The sequence below is a fragment of the Trichomycterus rosablanca genome, chromosome 14, assembly GCF_030014385.1.
Source record: "Trichomycterus rosablanca isolate fTriRos1 chromosome 14, fTriRos1.hap1, whole genome shotgun sequence".
NCBI lineage: Eukaryota > Metazoa > Chordata > Actinopteri > Siluriformes > Trichomycteridae > Trichomycterus > Trichomycterus rosablanca.
This window is the reverse complement of record NC_086001.1, coordinates 806,064-830,000: the sequence shown is the minus strand read 5'-3', so window position 1 is coordinate 830,000 and position 23,937 is coordinate 806,064. Positions and strand designations below refer to the sequence as shown.

At 42.8% G+C, this 23,937-nt stretch overlaps 1 protein-coding gene across 2 annotated transcripts; it reads left to right on the top strand.

Moving 5' to 3' along the window:
- The first annotated feature begins 1,558 nt into the window (after positions 1-1,558).
- On the top strand, positions 1,559-23,937 carry arfip1 (ADP-ribosylation factor interacting protein 1 (arfaptin 1)). Of its 2 annotated transcripts, XM_063008888.1 has the most exons (9): positions 1,559-1,660; positions 4,498-4,754; positions 15,253-15,348; positions 18,495-18,600; positions 18,944-19,059; positions 20,207-20,428; positions 21,237-21,394; positions 21,530-21,704; positions 22,279-23,937. In XM_063008888.1, the coding sequence occupies exons 2-9, from the start codon at positions 4,500-4,502 to the stop codon at positions 22,432-22,434; spliced, it is 1,284 nt and encodes a 427-aa protein (XP_062864958.1). In that variant the 5' UTR covers positions 1,559-1,660; positions 4,498-4,499; the 3' UTR covers positions 22,435-23,937. The 2 variants fall into 2 exon arrangements, with proteins under 2 accessions (XP_062864958.1, XP_062864959.1); XM_063008889.1 differs by lacking the exon at positions 4,498-4,754.

Sequence of the window (23,937 nt, the reverse complement as noted above, 5' to 3'; positions counted from 1 at the left end):
GTTCATTCACTTACACATTTACTTACCCACTCATTAACTTACACATTCACTCATTCATTTAGTCACTAATTCACCTACCTAATCACTCTCACACTCATCCATTCACTCACACACTTAAGTTACACATTTATTCCCACTCACTCATTCATTCAGTTGGATGAGTTCGAGTAAATAAGAGTGAATTAACGAATGAAAGTGAGTGGACGAATGAATGGGTAAACAAATGCATGAATGAATAACTGGATGAATGAGTGGGTGAAAGAGAGTGAATATATAAAAGTGAATAAAAATTAAGTAAACAAATGAATGAGTGAGTGAGTGAGTGAGTGATCTGAGTCATATCTGCTTCCCACTGTTCGTTGTTACAGACTCATGATTTCTAATGTAAATGGTAAAGTGTTTGGAGTGGAGCGCTGCTGCCCCCTGCTGACGCTCTTTAGCACCTGCAGGATTCAAACCCACACAGATAAATAATCCTTACACCCAACACACACACACACACACACACACACCTACCATGACCATGGACATCTCATTCATAAACCATGGACATTAATATAGAACTGCAGACATCTTGCTGCTATAACAGTCTCCACTCTTCTCAGGAGGTCTGAAGGAGCGTTTGTAAAGTCACTGATGTAGAAGGTTCCAAATCATCCCAAAGCTGGAGACCCTCCACACCATATCAATCAGAAGGTGGAGGGTCTAAATCCCGACCAAGACAAGAACGAGGCACTTTCTTATTTTACTTATCATCCTGGTCAGGGTCGTGGCGCGTCCGGTTCCACCTGGAAACACTGAGCACAGGGCAGGAACACCCTGGACTGGGCGACAACTAATCATTCCTCAGACACAGCTCACTAGCCTATGGAACGAACCTTTTTGTATTCATTCATTCACTGTCTGCTTTACCACCACGTCCTGGTCAGGGTCGCGGTGGGTGCAATTCACCGGTACAAAACACCCCGGACAGGGCGACAACTAATCATTCCTCAGACATAGCTAAGTCCCAAATACACCAAACCTGATGTGGTGCTGCAGTTCACCTTGTATTCACTTATTTATTCATCATCACCTCTTTATCCTGGTCAGGGTCGCGGTGGGTACAGTCCATCACAAGCACACACACACACACAAACACACACACACACACACACACACACTTAGGGCGATTTTAGTATCTCCAGTTCACCTTGTATTCATTCATTTATTCATCATCACCTCTTTATCCTGGTCAGGGTCGCGGTGGGTACAATTCACCGGGTGAAAAGTACTGGACAGATCACCAGTCCATCACAGGCAAGCACACACACACACTTAGGGCGATTGTAGTGTCTCCAGTTCACCTCACTTGCACGTCTCTGTACAGTGGGAGGAAACCGGAGCGCCCGGAGGAAACTCACACAGACACAGAAAGAACCCTGACCACCTGGGAATCGAGCCCACACACCTTTAACTGCTCCAGCAGACCCCAGTGCAGTGTGGGTGTAATTCCCGGATCTGACTGTGGGGGGGCGCACTGGAGCTCGGTGACTTCTCTTCCGGGAGGATCTAAACACTTCACCGAGCTCTGCTGCACTGGACGCGGGTATAGATGCCAGTCTGGGAGCGGGTGCAGGGCACAGAGTGAATTCATCGAGGCGGGTACCACCGGGTGCAGGTAAGAGACTGGTACTGTGAGCACTGGGGGTACTGGGAGCACTGGTGTGTGTGTTTTCTGGTTCTGATACACCGTGGAACCCTGGGTGTGAGTGGTGCCAGCTGTCTGTAATGCCACACGGGTGTAATAGTGCTTTACAGAGCCATGCTTGGCACATCTGGTGGGTATGGTGGCAGTTTGTGCCACACAGGGAGTGGAACCGTGTGCCAAGCCGAGTGTTTCCGTACAGAAAGTAAGCCAACTTAAGCGGAAGTTCTGTGTTACAGCGCGCGTCCTGATCCGCACTGAGGTTCACTAGGTAGTGCACTAGATTTACACTGGACGCGCTGTTTAGTGCTCAGTTCGCAGTTTGAAACACAGCCTGCTTTAAAAAAGGTAAGAAAACACCCCAAACGTGTAAAAAATTGGGAAAAAAAATGTGGAATCGGACACGGGTGCACTAGGAGTGTGCACTCATTGTGTCGATGCGCGATTCAGGACGCGCCCATTTTGCGCCACGACATTTTAACCGCAGCCTGAAGCAAGAAGTCGCTTCAATTCGGTCCATGTTTTGATCCACAGGTCCTAAAAACGTTCCTAAATGATCAGTTCTGACATTTTATACATTTTATTGCTGTTCAGACTCAAACAAACAGTTTTGTTTCGTTCAGGGATGCAATTTCGGCTCGGAAAAAGTTTGTGAACCCGCAGAGTTCCTTAAAATAGTTCCTCAGAGCCAAACATCACCAAGAACACCTTTGGTTTGGTTACCTGTCCCCGTCCTCACCTCTCCAGTGTGTTTACATGTTCATCTGATCACTAAGAGCGCTACCAGACATGAATACACCGTGTGGCCAAAAGTATTTGGACGCCTGATCCGTTTAAAAAACGAACCCTGTTACCTGTATGTGATCTGTACAGCTGTGGGGATTTGTGCCCATTCATTAAGTATGTCTGGGTACTGATTGATCAGTTGGTGTTCCAATTCATCCCAGAGCTGTTGAGTGTGGCTGAGGTCAGGAAAAAGCATATCATTTCCTTTATATGATTGATTTATTTCCACTGTTGTGACTGAAACACATAAATATGGAGATAATAAGGGGCGTCCGAATACTTCTGACCCCACAGTGTAGTTCCTGAGTGAGTTTGGAATGTGCGGCGTGAGGTAGGAAGGAAGAGTTAAACGCAGCCTCTGGGTTGAATGATTAATCACATGCTTGTAGGGACGCGTCCCTGCACGTCTCTTAATCCCGGAGACGAGCTGGACTTTGGAACACACTAACAGTTCCACACCGGGATCCATAAACGCCATGAAGGACTGGAACCGTTCCAGATCCTGATCTGATCGTACAGGACTACAGGCTTTAGTACCAGGAAACTGGGAGCTGTGCTTTATCCACACCAAACGTTCCGGTTCCAGGACCGAAGACTTGTGCTCCGGAACCAGAGGAACCTTTGGTACCATGTGTGGGACTTCTGGTACCGTAACCGTTCTGTGGCTCTTCATACAGTAAATTAGAACCTCAGGTGTGGAAACGGAAACTTTTAGTATCAGAGCTAGAGGTGATTGTGCCAATTTAGTCATATCCAGTTCCCCAATCACATTTTGCTTCCATTCTACTGCTGCAGACCTCCACTGCACCAGGGTTCATACGGGGCTCAGTCCTGCACACAGAGAGTCACATCTTTAGAACATCTAGAAACTAGAACATCTAGAATCTTTAGAACATCTAGAAACTAGAACATCTAGAATCTTTAGAACATCTAGAAACTAGAACATCTAGAAACTAGAACATCTAGAATATTTAGAACATCTAGAAACTAGAACATCTAGAATCTTTAGAACATCTAGTAACTTTAGAACATCTACAATCTTTGGATCATCTAGAATCTTTAGAACCTCTAGAATCTTTAGACTAGAACATCTAGAAACTTTAGAACATCTAAAATCTTTGGATCATCTAGAATCTTTAGAACATCTACAATCTTTAGATCATCTAGAAACTTTAGAACATCTAGAATCTTTATAACATCTACAGTCTTTAGATCATCTAGAAACTTTACAACATCTAGAATCTTTGGATCATCTAGCAACTTTAGAACATCTACAATCTTAATCATCTAGAAACTTTAGAACATCTAGAATCTTTGGATCATCTAGAATCTTTAGAACATCTAGAATCTTTGGATCATCTAGAATCTTTAGAACATCTACAATCTTTAGATCATCTAGAAACTTTAGAACATCTAGAATCTTTGGATCATCTAGCAACTTTAGAACATCTACAATCTTAATCATCTAGAAACTTTAGAACATCTAGAATCTTTGGATCATCTAGAATCTTTTGAAAATCTAGAAGCTTTGGATCATCTAGAATCTTTAGAACATCTAGAATCTTTGGATCATCTAGAATCTTTAGAACATCTAGAATCTTAATCATCTAGAAACTTTAGAACATCTAGAATCTTTAGATCATCTAGAAACTTTAGAACATCTAGAATCTTTGGATCATCTAGAATCTTTAGAACATCTAGAATCTTTGGATCATCTAGAATCTTTAGAACATCTAGAATCTTTAGATCATCTAGAAACTTTAGAACATCTAGAATCTTTGGATCATCTAGAATCTTTAGAACATCTACAATCTTTAGATCATCTAGAAACTTTAGAACATCTAGAATCTTTGGATCATCTAGAATCTTTAGAACATCTACAATCTTTAGATCATCTAGAAACTTTAGAACATCTAGAATCTTTAGAACCTCTACAACAGAGACGTTCCTCTGGTTCCTCTCTGGTTGGGTTCCTGTTGGTCCGGTTGAAGGGCGTGGGCTCACTCTGACCCGCTTGCTTGCAGGAATGTCCGAGGTTAGTCTCGAGGTACGGAGGGAGCGGTCGGACCTGGAGGAGGAGGCGGGTTCTAACGATACGATGACTGAGGTGGATATAAGTGACGGTATCGGTGATAGAACCCAGCAGATGGGGAACGGTGATGATGATGATGATGATGATGATGGTGGTGGTGCAGAACCGAACCCGCGCTCTGATAACGGAGCTCAGACGGTTCGTTCTGATCCCAGATCAGCCAGAGCTGAACCAGTCCAGGATTTAAAGGTGACGCTGACGCCCGCCGTACACGTAGCCTTGCTTCCTGTTAGCGGGTTCCTGCTTTCTCTGCTCTGTCGCTGCTGCTTCTGCCTGGTGATTGGCTGTCTGTCTCTGAGCGCCCAATCAAACCAAGACCTCTGACTACCAATCATATTCTTCGACGTTCGACCATCACAAAAAACACCAAACCGCTAAGTACCAGAGGAAAACGTTCTGACTGAAGGTTCAGAATTATCAGACGTGCGCTTCCCGCTTACTCTGCGGCTAACCGCTAACCGACGGTAATACCAGAGTATGATTAGCACGGCTAGAAGCATCATGTCAACGTCGCGTTCGTTTCAGACAGTCGACGCTTTGTTTGTTTTGAGAGCGAAGTCGCCGACCTCTATGGAGAAAGAGCACTAGCTTAAAATGAACCCCGACCAACCCTTAGCGCCACGCCCGCCACGCTAACGGATGCTAGCGGAGATTTAATCCTAACAGGGTAACGTTTCTTACGCGTTTATATTATTTAAATGATGATCGTATTTTGCATCGTGATCAAAATATCATAATCACACGCTAACGCTCTCAGGAAACGCTTAATATCGCTGCAATAATTAGCACGTCCGGCTAGCGCCTTGTTGAACTGCTTCTAGTTCTGTTCAGCGTCTTATTGTTCCGCCAACTGTAAGTGCTCGAGTGGCGCTGCGCTAAAATACGCTAGCTCACTACCGGCGAGATCCAGGGTCGAATCCTAGCAGTGCGGTCCGGAATGGGGGGGTGGGGGGAGTGGCTGATTTGACAGAACAGCCTGGCCGTTATGAGGTGCACTCGTCAGTGCAGGTCCCAGATCCGTACTCCCCTATTCTAGTAATGAAGCCTCGTATGGTTTCCCTGTTTATAATTTAAGTGAGCGCTGCACGTCCTGAGCAGAGCGCCGGCACTGTGGTGGACCGAGCCGCTGAACCGGGTCCACATTCAGCACGACACGACACGTGCTTCCTCTGTATGTTCTGAATATACAGCCGGGCGAGCTGAATAAACACGCCGGATCAGGTTTGGTTAGTCGGTCGGTTGGTATGAAGACCTGCAGCCATTTAGAAAGCTGAGGATTATGGGTAATGCCGAACACACCCATCGTTCTAACAGCGCGTCGCATAATTATCATTGTTTTCATTTCTTATATTCAGGCGGCTCGGCGGGGTGTGGGCGCTTCAAACCTGCTCCGGGTCTCTGTGGTGGTGGTGTTACTGGTGCCTGTGGTGGTGTTACTGGTGCCTGTGGTGGGGGTGGTGGGGTGGTGGTGTTACTGGTGCCTGTGGTGGGGGTGGTGGGGGGGATGGCTTTAGTTTTTGGGGTGGTAGACGTGTTTGTGATAGAACTGTGTCTGTATTCTGTGTATGAATGAATCGTTTGAATCGATTGCAGTGATTCACGAATCAGTGATTTATTTTCCGTTCGTCTATTGTTCATTCAGTGTCTGTTTTACCACCGTTTTACTCTGATCAGGGTCGTGGTGGGTGCAGTTCAAGCCTGACCACGCCCAGATTTTCCATTTTAAATCCCCCTCCTGAAATCAGAAGCGTTTGATTCACAGCACAAACAAAATATATGAATCGTTTGCGGTGATTAACGAATCAGTGATTCATTTTTCTTTTTGTCATTCGTTCATTCATTGCTTTATCCTGGTCAGGGTCGCGGTGGGTGCAATTCGGGTCACCAGTCCATCACAGGGTGCGAACACACACACACACAGTGTTCAGACCGCTCAGGTTACCGCCGCTCCTGGAGCATCTCGTTCTCCTCATGCGTCTCCAGGCGACCGTTCCTCAGGGGGTTTGGTCCTGTGGTACGGCTCATCCATCCGGCACCATCCAACCATCCACACCCGCTCGCCACGCCCTTCTGTAACCACTCACGGGATTGGTCGATAGTGTATGGACGCCCTCCCTAACGAGTGGGTGCGGCTCCAAACTCCGGCGGCACACACAAACACACAACCCTATACTCACACACACACACACAAACACACAACCCTATACTCACACACACACACACAAACACACAACCCTATACTCACACACACACACACACACACACAACCCTATACTCACACACACACACACACACAACCCTATACTCACACACACAAACACACAACCCTATACTCACACACACACACACACACAACCCTATACTCACACACACACACACACACACAACCCTATACTCACACACACAAACACACAACCCTATACTCACACACACACACACAAACACACAACCCTATACTCACACACACACACACAAACACACAACCCTATACTCACACACACACACACAAACACACAACCCTATACTCACACACACACACACACACACACAACCCTATACTCACACACACACACACACACAACCCTATACTCACACACACAAACACACAACCCTATACTCACACACACACACACACACACAACCCTATACTCACACACACACACACACACAACCCTATACTCACACACACAAACACACAACCCTATACTCACACACACACACACAAACACACAACCCTATACTCACACACACACACACAAACACACAACCCTATACTCACACACACACACACAAACACACAACCCTATACTCACACACACACACACACACACACAACCCTATACTCACACACACACACACACACAACCCTATACTCACACACACAAACACACAACCCTATACTCACACACACACACACACACACAACCCTATACTCACACACACACACACACACACAACCCTATACTCACACACACAAACACACAACCCTATACTCACACACACACACACAAACACACAACCCTATACTCACACACACACACACACACAAACACACAACCCTATACTCACACACACACACACACACACACAACCCTATACTCACACACACACACACAACCCTATACTCACACACACAAACACACAACCCTATACTCACACACACACACACAAACACACAACCCTATACTCACACACACACACACAAACACACAACCCTATACTCACACACACACACACACACACACACAACCCTATACTCACACACACACACACACACACACACAACCCTATACTCACACACACAAACACACAACCCTATACTCACACACACACACACACACAACCCTATACTCACACACACACACACACACACACACAACCCTATACTCACACACACACACACACAACCCTATACTCACACACACACACACACACACACAACCCTATACTCACACACACACACACACACACACACACAACCCTATACTCACACACACACACACACGCAACCCTATACTCACACACACAAACACACAACCCTATACTCACACACACACACACAAACACACAACCCTATACTCACACACACACACACAAACACACAACCCTATACTCACACACACACACACACACACACAACCCTATACTCACACACACACACACACAACCCTATACTCACACACACAAACACACAACCCTATACTCACACACACACACACACACAACCCTATACTCACACACACAAACACACAACCCTATACTCACACACACACACACAAACACACAACCCTATACTCACACACACACACACACACAACCCTATACTCACACACACACACACACACAACCCTATACTCACACACACACACACACAACCCTATACTCACACACAAACACACAACCCTATACTCACACACACACACACAAACACACAACCCTATACTCACACACACACACACAACCCTATACTCACACACACAAACACACAACCCTATACTCACACACACACACACAAACACACAACCCTATACTCACACACACACACACACACACACACAACCCTATACTCACACACACACACACACACAACCCTATACTCACACACACACACACAAACACACAACCCTATACTCACACACACACACACACACACACACACACACACACACAACCCTATACTCACACACACACACACAACCCTATACGCACACACACACACACACACACAAACACACAACCCTATACTCACACTCACACACACACACACACACACAACCCTATACTCACACACACACACACACACACAACCCTATACTCACACACACACACACACACACACACACAACCCTATACTCACACACACACACACACACACACACAACCCTATACTCACACACACACACACACACACACAACCCTATACTCACACACACACACACACACAACCCTATACTCACACACACACACACACACACACAACCCTATACTCACACACACACACACACACACACACAACCCTATACTCACACACACACACACACACAACCCTATACTCACACACACACACACACACACACAACCCTATACTCACACACACACACACACACACACAACCCTATACTCACACACACACACACACACACACAACCCTATACTCACACACACACACACACACACACAACCCTATACTCACACACACACACACACACACAACCCTATACTCACACACACACACACACACACAACCCTATACTCACACACACACACACACACACAACCCTATACTCACACACACACACACACACACACAACCCTATACTCACACACACACACACACACACAACCCTATACTCACACACACACACACACACACAACCCTATACTCACACACACACACACACACACACACAACCCTATACTCACACACACACACACACACACAACCCTATACTCACACACACACACACACACACAACCCTATACTCACACACACACACACACAACCCTATACTCACACACACACAACCCTATACTCACACACACACACACACACAACCCTATACTCACACACACACACACACACACACAACCCTATACTCACACACACACACACACACACAACCCTATACGCACACACACACACACACAACCCTATACTCACACACACACACACACACAACCCTATACGCACACACACACACAACCCTATACTCACACACACACACACACACACACAACCCTATACTCACACACACACACACAACCCTATACTCACACACACACACACACACAACCCTATACTCACACACACACACACACAACCCTATACGCACACACAACCCTATACTCACACACACACACAACCCTATACTCACACACACACACACACACACACAACCCTATACTCACACACACACACACACAACCCTATACGCACACACACACACACAGCCCTATACTCACACACACTCGCACACACACACAACCCTATACGCACACACACACACACACACACACAACCCTATACGCACACACACACACACACACACACACACAACCCTATACTCACACACACACACAACCCTATACTCACACACACACACACAACCCTATACTCACACACACACACAACCCTATACTCACACACACACACAACCCTATACTCACACACACTCACACACACACACAACCCTATACGCACACACACACACACACAACCCTATACGCACACACACAACCCTATACGCACACACACACACACACAACCCTATACGCACACACACACACACAACCCTATACTCACACACACTCGCACACACACACAACCCTATACGCACACACACACACACACACACACAACCCTATACGCACACACACACACGCACACACACAACCCTATACTCACACACACACACAACCCTATACTCACACACACACACACAACCCTATACTCACACACACACACAACCCTATACTCACACACACACACAACCCTATACTCACACACACACACAACCCTATACTCACACACACTCACACACACACACAACCCTATACGCACACACACACACACACAACCCTATACGCACACACACACACACACACAACCCTATACGCGCACACACACACACACACACACAACCCTATACTCACACACACTCACACACACAACCCTATACGCACACACACACACACACACAACCCTATACGCACACACACACACACAACCCTATACGCACACACACACACACACACACACACACACACAACCCTATACTCACACACACTCACACACACACACAACCCTATACTCACACACACACACAACCCTATACTCACACACACACACACAACCCTATACTCACACACACACACAACCCTATACTCACACACACTCACACACACACACAACCCTATACGCACACACACACACACACAACCCTATACGCACACACACACACACACACAACCCTATACGCACACACACACACACAACCCTATACGCACACACACACACACACACACACACACACACAACCCTATACTCACACACACTCACACACACACAACCCTATACTCACACACACACACAACCCTATACTCACACACACACACACAACCCTATACTCACACACACACACAACCCTATACTCACACACACTCACACACACACACAACCCTATACGCACACACACACACACACAACCCTATACGCACACACACACACACACACAACCCTATACTCACACACACACACACACACACACAACCCTATACTCACACACACACACACACACACAACCCTATACTCACACACACACACACACACACAACCCTATACTCACACACACACACACACACACACACACACACAACCCTATACTCACACACACACACACACACACACAACCCTATACTCACACACACACACACACACACACAACCCTATACTCACACACACACACACACAACCCTATACTCACACACACACAACCCTATACTCACACACACACACACACACAACCCTATACTCACACACACACACACACACACAACCCTATACTCACACACACACACACACACACAACCCTATACGCACACACACACACACACAACCCTATACTCACACACACACACACACACAACCCTATACGCACACACACACACAACCCTATACTCACACACACACACACACACACACAACCCTATACTCACACACACACACACAACCCTATACTCACACACACACACACACACAACCCTATACTCACACACACACACACACAACCCTATACGCACACACAACCCTATACTCACACACACACACAACCCTATACTCACACACACACACACACACACACACACAACCCTATACTCACACACACACACACACAACCCTATACGCACACACACACACACAGCCCTATACTCACACACACTCGCACACACACACAACCCTATACGCACACACACACACACACACACACAACCCTATACGCACACACACACACACACACACACACACAACCCTATACTCACACACACACACAACCCTATACTCACACACACACACACAACCCTATACTCACACACACACACAACCCTATACTCACACACACACACAACCCTATACTCACACACACTCACACACACACACAACCCTATACGCACACACACACACACACAACCCTATACGCACACACACAACCCTATACGCACACACACACACACACAACCCTATACGCACACACACACACACAACCCTATACTCACACACACTCGCACACACACACAACCCTATACGCACACACACACACACACACACACAACCCTATACGCACACACACACACGCACACACACAACCCTATACTCACACACACACACAACCCTATACTCACACACACACACACAACCCTATACTCACACACACACACAACCCTATACTCACACACACACACAACCCTATACTCACACACACTCACACACACACACAACCCTATACGCACACACACACACACACAACCCTATACGCACACACACACACACACACAACCCTATACGCGCACACACACACACACACACACAACCCTATACTCACACACACTCACACACACAACCCTATACGCACACACACACACACACACAACCCTATACGCACACACACACACACAACCCTATACGCACACACACACACACACACACACAACCCTATACTCACACACACTCACACACACACACAACCCTATACTCACACACACACACAACCCTATACTCACACACACACACACAACCCTATACTCACACACACACACAACCCTATACTCACACACACTCACACACACACACAACCCTATACGCACACACACACACACACAACCCTATACGCACACACACACACACACACAACCCTATACGCACACACACACACACAACCCTATACTCACACACACCCACACACACACAACCCTATACACACAACCCTATACTCACACACACTCCTACACACACAATCATATACACACCTACACATAGACACACACTCCTACACACACACAATCCTAAACAAACACACCTACACACACACACACACTTCTACACACACACAATCCTATACTCACACACACACACACACAAACACACAACCCTATACGCACACACACACACACACACACACACAACCCTATACTCACACACACACACACACACAACCCTATACTCACACACACTTACACACACACACAACCCTATACACACAACCCTGTACAAACACACACTCCTACACACACAATCATATACACACCTACACATAGACACACACTCCTACATACACAACCCTATACTCACACACACACACACTTCTACACACACACAATCCTATACTCACACACACACACACACACACACACACAACCCTATACACACAACCCTGTACAAACACACACTCCTACACACACAATCATATACACACCTACACATAGACACACACTCCTACACACACACACAATCCTAAACAAACACACCTACACACACACACACTCCTACACACACACAATCCTAAACAAACACACCTACACACACACACACACTTCTACACACACACAATCCTATACAAACACACCTACACACACACACACACTCCTACACACACACAATCCTAAACAAACACACCTACACACACACTCCTACACACACACACAATCCTATACAAACACACCTACACACACACACACACACTCCTACACACACACAATCATATACACACTAACCTATACACACCTACACATAGACACACACACAAACCTATACATACACATATACACACACACACTCCTACACACACTAACCTATACACACCTACACATAGACACACACACAATCCTATACTCACACACACACACACACACACACACACAACCCTATACACACAACCCTGTACAAACACACACTCCTACACACACAATCATATACACACCTACACATAGACACACACTCCTACACACACACACAATCCTAAACAAACACACCTACACACACACACACTCCTACACACACACAATCCTAAACAAACACACCTACACACACACACACACTTCTACACACACACAATCCTATACAAACACACCTACACACACACACACACTCCTACACACACACAATCCTAAACAAACACACCTACACACACACTCCTACACACACACACAATCCTATACAAACACACCTACACACACACACACACACTCCTACACACACACAATCATATACACACTAACCTATACACACCTACACATAGACACACACACAAACCTATACATACACATATACACACACACACTCCTACACACACTAACCTATACACACCTACACATAGACACACACACAATCATATACACACAAACCTACACATACACACACACATGCTCCTACACACACATATACACACATAAACAGACACACACACAATCCTACACACATATACTCACATACACACACACACATACATACACACACACACACTCTTATAAACACACACACATTCCTACACACAGATAAACATACACACCTACACACACATAAACTCACCAACACACACATAACCACACACACACACACTTATATTTACACTCACTCATACACACCTACATATACACACACACAAGTTTTTAATCATATTTAGTTCCCTGTTACAATTCTGTGCTCCTGCACCACCTCCACCCTGGTCGGTGAGAGTCTTACACTAGCAAACGACTTTGTGGCTGTGAGTGCTGTAGTGATTCCTCATAACCACTGCAGTTACGCCCTCTGCTGGCGGATCAATGGTGCTGCACAGAGATCGGTACGGGCATGATACAGATCTCCATATGAAAAGAAGCGGTCGGTACTGCAGACGTGTCGGAGGGGGCGTGTGTTAGTCACGAGTGGAGGTCTGCAGCAGTAGAGAGGGAGTGAAACACAATCGGGGAATCAGATACGACTAAATTGGGAGGGAAGTTGGAGGCTGGGCTGCACCGCTGATTAAATAACACTGAAATATTCAGAAGTTATCGGACACCCGGCGCCACTTTCACCCGCGGGACAGAAACTCTGAGTGTTTCTCACAGTCATGTGACACACGTTTATATTTATTGTGTGTGTGTGTGTGTGTGTGTGTGTGTGTGTGTGTGTGTGTGTGTGTGTGTGTGTGTGTAGGTGACGATGGCGGATGAGGCCTGCAGGGGTCCGGCTGAAATTTCGGTCACCAGCAACGGAGACGCAGAGAGCGACCGGGGAGAAACCTTTCATCAGGTTAGAGCTTACACACACACACACACACACACACACATACACTCACACATATACACACATACACTCACACACACACACACACACATACACTCACACATACACACACACACATACACACACATATACACACATACACTCACACACACACACACACACACACATACACACACACTCACACATACACACACATATACACACATACACTCACACACACACACACACACATACACTCACACATACACACACACACATACACACACACATATACACACATACATACACACTTAGACACACACACAAACTCACCAACACACACACATACATACACACATAAATGCACATACACACTCATTCTAATACACACACACACTCATACACACTCATTCTAATACACACACATACACAAACATACACAAATACACACACACCACACACATCTACACATGTACACGTACATACAAACACTCATACACACGCACACACACATATATATACACACACACGTTCTAATACACATACACACACACATATATACTGTGTATATATATATATATATATATATATATATATATATACACACCACTGTATACACACGCACTTACACACACATAAATGCACACATACACACATATTCTAATACACACACGCACACACACACCACTACACGTACACATACAGTGTATCACAAAATTGAGTACACCCCTCACATTTCTGCAAATATTTCATTATATCTTTTCATGGGACAACACTATAGACATGAAACTTGGATATAACTTAGAGTAGTCAGTGTACAGCTTGTATAGCAGTGTAGATTTACTGTCTTCTGAAAATAACTCAACACACAGCCATTAATGTCTAAATAGCTGCAACATAAGTGAGTACACCCCACAGTGAACATGTCCAAATTGTGCCCAAATGTGTCGTTGTCCCTCCCTGGTGTCATGTGTCAAGGTCCCAGGTGTAAATGGGGAGCAGGGCTGTTAAATTTGGTGTTTTGGGTACAATTCTCTCATACTGGCCACTGGATATTCAACATGGCACCTCATGGCAAAGAACTCTCTGAGGATGTGAGAAATAGAATTGTTGCTCTCCACAAAGATGGCCTGGGCTATAAGAAGATTGCTAACACCCTGAAACTGAGCTACAGCATGGTGGCCAAGGTCATACAGCGGTTTTCCAGGACAGGTTCCACTCGGAACAAGCTTCGCCAGGGTCGACCAAAGAAGTTGAGTCCACGTGTTCGGCATCATATCCAGAGATTGGCTTTAAAAAATAGACACATGAGTGCTGCCAGCATTGCTGCAGAGGTTGAAGACGTGGGAGGTCAGCCTGTCAGTGCTCAGACCATACGCCGCACACTGCATCAACTCGGTCTGCATGGTCGTCATCCCAGAAGGAAGCTGACGCACAAGAAAGCCCGCAAACAGTTTGCTGAAGACAAGCAGTCCAAGAACATGGATTACTGGAATGCCCTGTGGTCTGACGAGACCAAGATAAACTCGTTTGGCTCAGATGGTGTCCAGCATGTGTGGCGGCGCCCTGGTGAGAAGTACCAAGACAACTGTATCTTGCCTACAGTCAAGCATGGTGGTGGTAGCATCATGGTCTTGGGCTGCATGAGTGTTGCTGGCACTGGGGAGCTGCAGTTCATTGAGGGAAACATGAATTCCAACATGTACTGTGACATTCTGAAACAGAGCATGATCCCCTCCCTTCGAAAACTGGGCCTCATGGCAGTTTTCCAACAGGATAACGACCCCAAACACAACCTCCAAGATGACAACTGCCTTGCTGAGGAAGCTGAAGGTAAAGGTGATGGACTAAACCCAATTGAGCACCTGTGGCGCATCCTCAAGTGGAAGGTGGAGGAGTTCAAGGTGTCTAACATCCACCAGCTCCGTGATGTCATCATGGAGGAGTGGAAGAGGATTCCAGTAGCAACTGGTGCAGCTCTGGTGAATTCCATGCCCAGGAGGGTTAAGGCAGTGCTGGATAATAATGGTGGTCACACAAAATATTGACACTTTGGGCACAATGTGGACATGTTCACTGTGGGGTGTACTCACTTATGTTGCAGCTATTTAGACATTAATGGCTGTGTGTTGAGTTATTTTCAGAAGACAGTAAATCTACACTGCTATACAAGCTGTACACTGACTACTCTAAGTTATATCCAAGTTTCATGTCTATAGTGTTGTCCCATGAAAAGATATAATGAAATATTTGCAGAAATGTGAGGGGTGTACTCACTTTTGTGATACACTGTACATACATACACTCATACACACACACATCTACACATACAAACACACACTTGCATACACACACACACATACACACACATGTACACACACGTACACACACACACATACACACACTCACACACCCTCATACACACACGTACACTCCCACACTCACACTCACATACAGTACCAGTCAAAAGTTTGGACACACCTTCTCTTCAGTGGTTTTTCTTGATTTTTGTTTAATTTTCAACATTGTAGATTAATACTGAAGACGTCCAAACTATAAAGGAACACGTATGGAATTATGTAGTAAACACAAAAGTGTTAAACAAACCAGAATATATTTTATATTCTTTAAAGTAGCATCTTTTGCTCTCATGACAGCTTTGCACACTTTTTGGCATTTTCTCAATCAGCATCATGAGGTGCCACCTGGATCGGTTTTCAATTAACGTTTGTGCCTCGTCAAGAGTTAATTTCTGGAATTTCTTGCTTTTTTAATGTGTTTGAGAGCATCAGTTGTGCTGTGCAGAGGTAGAGTTGGTAAAATATAAAACATATTCTGGTTTGTTTAACACTTTTTTGTTCACTACATAATTCCACATGTGTTCCTTCATAGTTTGGACGTCTTCAGTATTAATCTACAATGTAGAAAATAAAAATAATCAAGAAAAACCACTGAAGAGAAGGTGTGTCCAAACTTTTGACTGGTATTGTACACACACAAACACCTATACACACACACACACACACACACACTGAGCACTTTATTAGGAACACCTATCTTGTATCTATATCCATGTATTCATCCATGATGAGTGGAACTGGACCCACTGTGACCCTGATCAGGAGAACTGAATTGAAAAGCATGGATTGTTACACACGGTGTGTTTTTTGCAGAACCCATCACATGGCTCATCCTCGTCTGGACCGACTCACGTCCACAGCGCACCGGAGGCGTATGGCAGCGTGACCGAGGGCGTGGAGGACGTGGGACCCTTTACAGGTACATCAGCTATTTATTTATTTATTCATGCATTTAAAACAATTCCTCTTTTCACCTGCACCGGGCGGGTTCACACGGAGATCCGTATGGCGCACGGAGAGTCACATACCGATCTTCATTATCCTCGGTCATCGATCAGCCAGCGGAGGGTGTAACTGCAGAAGTGGGAGGGAGATTCCTCATAACTTCTGCAGTTACGCCCTCTGCTGGCTGATCGATGGCGCTGCACAGAGACCCTTGGATGAGCCGATCGCGCCCGGATTCTCACCTGGTTCCTGTAGAACCTTCTCACATGGTTCCTGATCTTGTGGAGATGCTGATGAATGAATGAATGGGTTTTCAGGTGCTGGTGATGAAGAGCAGCAGAACAGTGGCGCTGTGGTCCTATCTGATGACCTGAAGAGCCCGGCCATGGAGAAGCTGGACCTGGTCCGCAAGTGGAGCATCAACACCTACAAAGTGAGTAAAAACACTCACCAGCTGAAAGAGGTTCTTCATCTTCTGGATGTTCTGGGTCTCTGGTGTCTCCTCACGTTCCACTGAGTTCTAATGAGAAACCCCCAGGAACCCTGACCAGGAACATCCCTGAACTTCAGGTCTCTGGATCATCTGTCCAGATCATGATCTGTTCCTACATGAGACATGGAACAGTGGTCTTCGTACCAAGGATGCCCCTTCATACTGAAACAAAACCACAAAGTTTACCAATTTAAAACTGTATTTTTATTCTGATTCTGATGCTTTAATTTGTTTTTGTTTTAAAATTATTTTTTTTTTATTGTAATTGTATTTGTTTTTTATTTGTTTATTTTTGTTTGTATTTTTATTTATTTTTTTGTTTGTATTGTTATTTCTTTTCATTCTTTGTTTGTATTTTTTAAGTATTTTTTATTTTTAGTATTAGTATTTTTTAATTTACATTTTATTTGTAGTTTTATGTTTATTTTGTTTGTATTTTTAATTATTCTTATTTTGTTTGTATTTTTCTTTGTATTTTTTATTTAGATTTTGATGCTTTTATTTGTTTTTCAAACTTTTATTTCTTTTATTTTTGTTTGTATCTTTTTTTTGTATTATTTCTTTTTAGTTTTTTTAGTTTTGTTTTCATTTTTGTTTTTTATTTGTATTTTTATTTCCTTTGAATTTTTTTGGAATTTTATTTCTTTTTGTTTTTATTTTATTTGCATTTTTTTATTTATTTGTAGTTTATTATGTTTTGTTTATTTTTGTTTGTATTTTTAATTCTTTTTTATTTTTATTCAAGAACTTTTTTCTGTACTTTTTCCCCATTAATTTAAAGAGTCGACACAGTCAAGCGAGCTTCATAAAAGCTTAGAAGCTGCTGTACTAAAATAAGCTGACGGTGCTGTACCTGTGAAGCATGGTGGTGGTATTATGCTTTAAAGGTGTCACAGCTTTATCTCAACAGTTTGGGGAAGGACCTTTGCTATTCTACTTTAGTGGGCTGAATTAGAACACCAGTTGTGAGTCAGACCTTCTCAGCCTAATCAGTGTGTGGTTTTGTGATTGGACGTCCCGTGGTCAGGTGTCCAGGTACTTTTGTTTGTGTGTGTTCAGTAACGTGACCCTTGACCTCCCCCCCCAGTGCACTAAGCAGATCCTGTCGGAGAAGCTGGGCCGAGGCTCTCGAACCGTGGACCTGGAGCTGGAGGCTCAGATCGACATCCTGAGGGACAACAAGCGCAAGTACGAGCAGGTGGTGAAGCTGGCACAGACGCTGGCCAGTCAGCTGGCACAGATGTTGCAGACGCAGCGCCAACTGGGCGACGCCTTCGCCGACCTGAGCCAGAAAACGCCGGAACTGCACGTGAGCTTTTACATTCAGTACATACACAAACGCAGAGGGGCTCCGGGGACACACAGCCCCGGGGAACTGGGTTTGAACCCTGGTTCTGAGTGAGTGAGTCTGTATTTTTATTTGATTTTATTTCTGTTTATTTTTAAAAAAATTTGTTTTTATTTTATTTCTGTTTATTTGTTCTTAATTTTATAGAATTTTTTTTGTTTTTTTTAACTTTCTGTTTTTTTGTGTATTTCTGTGTATTTTGTTTAAATTTTAATAAATTTTTACTTGAATTAGTTTTATTTGTATTTTTATTTGTGTTAGTATTTTTTTTATTTTCAGATTTGCTTTTAGTTGTATTTTTTATTTGGATTTTTTTTGTATTTGTGTATTTCTGTTTTTATTTCTGTTTGTTATTTTAGGTGTTTTTCTTTTTTTATTTAAATGCTTTTATTTTTATTTGTGTTTTTATTTGTATTTTTTTACATTTTATTAGTTTTTTTATTCGTATTTTTATTTCTTTTTCTTTTTCTTTTTTATTTGTATTTTTATTTCATTTTAATTTTTATTTGTATTTTTATTTCTATTTATATGTTTTTTATTTTAAATTGTATTTTTTTATTTGTACTTTTTAAGAATTTTTTTGTTTTTTTATTTGCGTGATTTTATTTGTATTATATTGTTATTTTAATAATATTTTTTTATTATTATTTGTATTTTTATTTTTTATTGTTTTTTTACTGGAGTGATTTTATTAGTATTTTTTATTTATATTTGTTTTATTTTAATTTGTATATTTATTGGAGTACTTGTATTTTTTCTGTCCTCTCAGGAGGAGTTCGGGTTTAATGCCGAGACCCAGAAGCTTCTGTCCCGGAACGGTGAGACTCTGTTGGGAGCGATTCAGTTCTTCATCTCCAGCGTCAACACGCTGATCGATAAAACCATCGAGGACACCATGATCAACATCAAACAGTACGAAGCAGCCAGGTGAGGTCACATGATCAGAAGCAGCCAGGTGAGGTCACGTGATCAGAAGCAGCTGTAACTTTTCTGGGAAGGCTTTCGGAGTGTGTCTGTGGGGATTTGTGCTCATTCCCTCTCTTCTCCCCCTCTCGGCTGCAGGGTCGAGTATGACGCGTACCGTACGGATCTGGAGGAGCTGAACCTCGGCCCCCGGGACGGCACCACCCTCCCTAAAATCGAGCAGTCTCAGGCCCAGTTTCAGGTCCACCGTGAGAAGTACGAGAAGATGCGCAGCGACGTCGCCGTCAAACTCAAGTTCCTGGAGGAGAACAAGGTACGTCTAAATCCTCCAGAGAGAAATCAGATACAGTAATATATTTATGTTCTTTTATAACTTTGTTATTATTATTATTATTATTATATTTATTATTGATTATTATTATTATTTTATTATTATTATGATTATTATTCTTATTATTATATTTTATTATTATTATTATGATTATGATTATGATTATTATTATATTTATTATTGATTATTATTATTATTTTATTATTATTATTATTATATTTTATTATTATTATTATTATTATATTTTATTATTATGATTATGATTATGATTATGATTATTATATTTATTGTTGTTATTTTTATTTAAGTATTGAATAAGGAATATTTATAATAGTGAAAATAAAAATAATAATTATTATTATAATAATATTAATAACAATAAAAATATATATTTATCTTAATATTTATCATAATGATAATAATAATAAAAACAATAATAAATATAATGCTAATTATTATTATGATTATTATGTTAATAATAATGATATAATAATAAACTAATAATGGTAATAATTGTAATAATGATGATGATAATTATTTGTTGTTGGTGTTGCAGGTGAAGGTGTTGCACAATCAGCTGGTTCTGTTCCATAACGCCATGGCTGCGTATTTCTCCGGTGACCAGAAACATCTGGAACAAACACTCAAACAGTTTCACATCAAGATGAAGATACCTGGAGCGGACACGCCCTCCTGGCTCGAGGAACACTGATCCCCCAAAAAACCCCCCCTGTACACTCCTGAGGACACTAAACCTGTTCAGTCCAGTACGGAGGAAACCACCAGGCTCCAAACTAAACTGCTCCTGTATCTTTTCTACCTTTTTTAAATGAAAAGCTTCTATTTTTGTGGAGTTTTTTACTCTTCAGGCACTTTGTGTTGATCCGACAAATCAAAAACGCTGCAAAGAATCGATATGAACTCCTGATTACAGCAGAATTATTACGTTTATTTATTTATAAACGTGTTTACAGTGACGAGCGAGCGAGTTCAGCTCCCGCCGAGCCTCAACACACTTTACAATTATTATAAACCCTCAATATTACACCTTTTATTGATGAATAAAAACATTTTGGGGAGTAAAAAACTGTCAGCTCAGTGAATTTACTTCTTAAAATAATCATTAAAATAATTTGCTGTTCTTTAATTATTAATTTATTGTGCTGTATTGTGTAATTATTATTATTATTATAATTAAATGTAATAAAATAAAAATAAATTACTGATATTATGAATAATATTTAAAATAATAATAACGGTGATGATAATAACATCAATATCAATAATAAAATAAAATGAAATTAAATTAAAAGTATTAGCAATAAAAAAATTCCTCAAAAAATAATCATTACAAATAATTTGCTGTTTTTCAGGCTGTTTAAAATAAAACATCATGCTTTTGCAGTGTAAGTAAATAATAAAAATAAAAATAGGATGAATGTAACATGAGATGTGAGGGAGTAAAATCATCCGAAGCTCGATCCTCATTTTCTCTTCACCTGCTGGATTAGCACCAGTTACTTTATTACCTCCCTGTTTTCATGTTCTCGACCAAACACACGTTATTAATATTATCGTAAGAACGACTGAATGAATCTGAAAGTGTCGATATACAGAATTTCGAACATCCTGGACACAGAACCGAATCTGTGGAGCGCTTCCTCATGTTCAGGTTCAGACAGGATTTATTTTTCTACCCAGACGTGCCTTTTTCTGCCTGACCAGAACCTTCACACCGACACCCTCCTGATCTGAACCTGACATTTAATCAGCGCACAGCGTACAGAGCAGCTGCACTCCGACCAAATTCATTCACGTAAAAAGATTTCTATTTTTTTATATAGAATTTACTGAGCATTCCAGCCTGGAACTGTTTCATACATCACAGGAAACCTGGTGGAGTTTAGAAACTAAAATAAAAAAATACCTGACTATTAAAGACCAGATTATAAACATCAGACTATATAGACATAAATAATAATAAATCACTTTCACTCTTTCTTATTTGGTTTTCACGTTTCCTCTCTGTCTAAATGATTCTGAATGTTTTTCTCTCTGGACGGAACGTTTAATATTTGCATTATTACGACATCAATATCAAATATTATTGTGTTATTATTACTGTCAGCAGCAGCTTTTATGTTTATAGTTTTGTGTGTGAACTGATCCTGATCTTCACGCTCAGGTTTATAGAAATAAATCTCTGAATATAAAA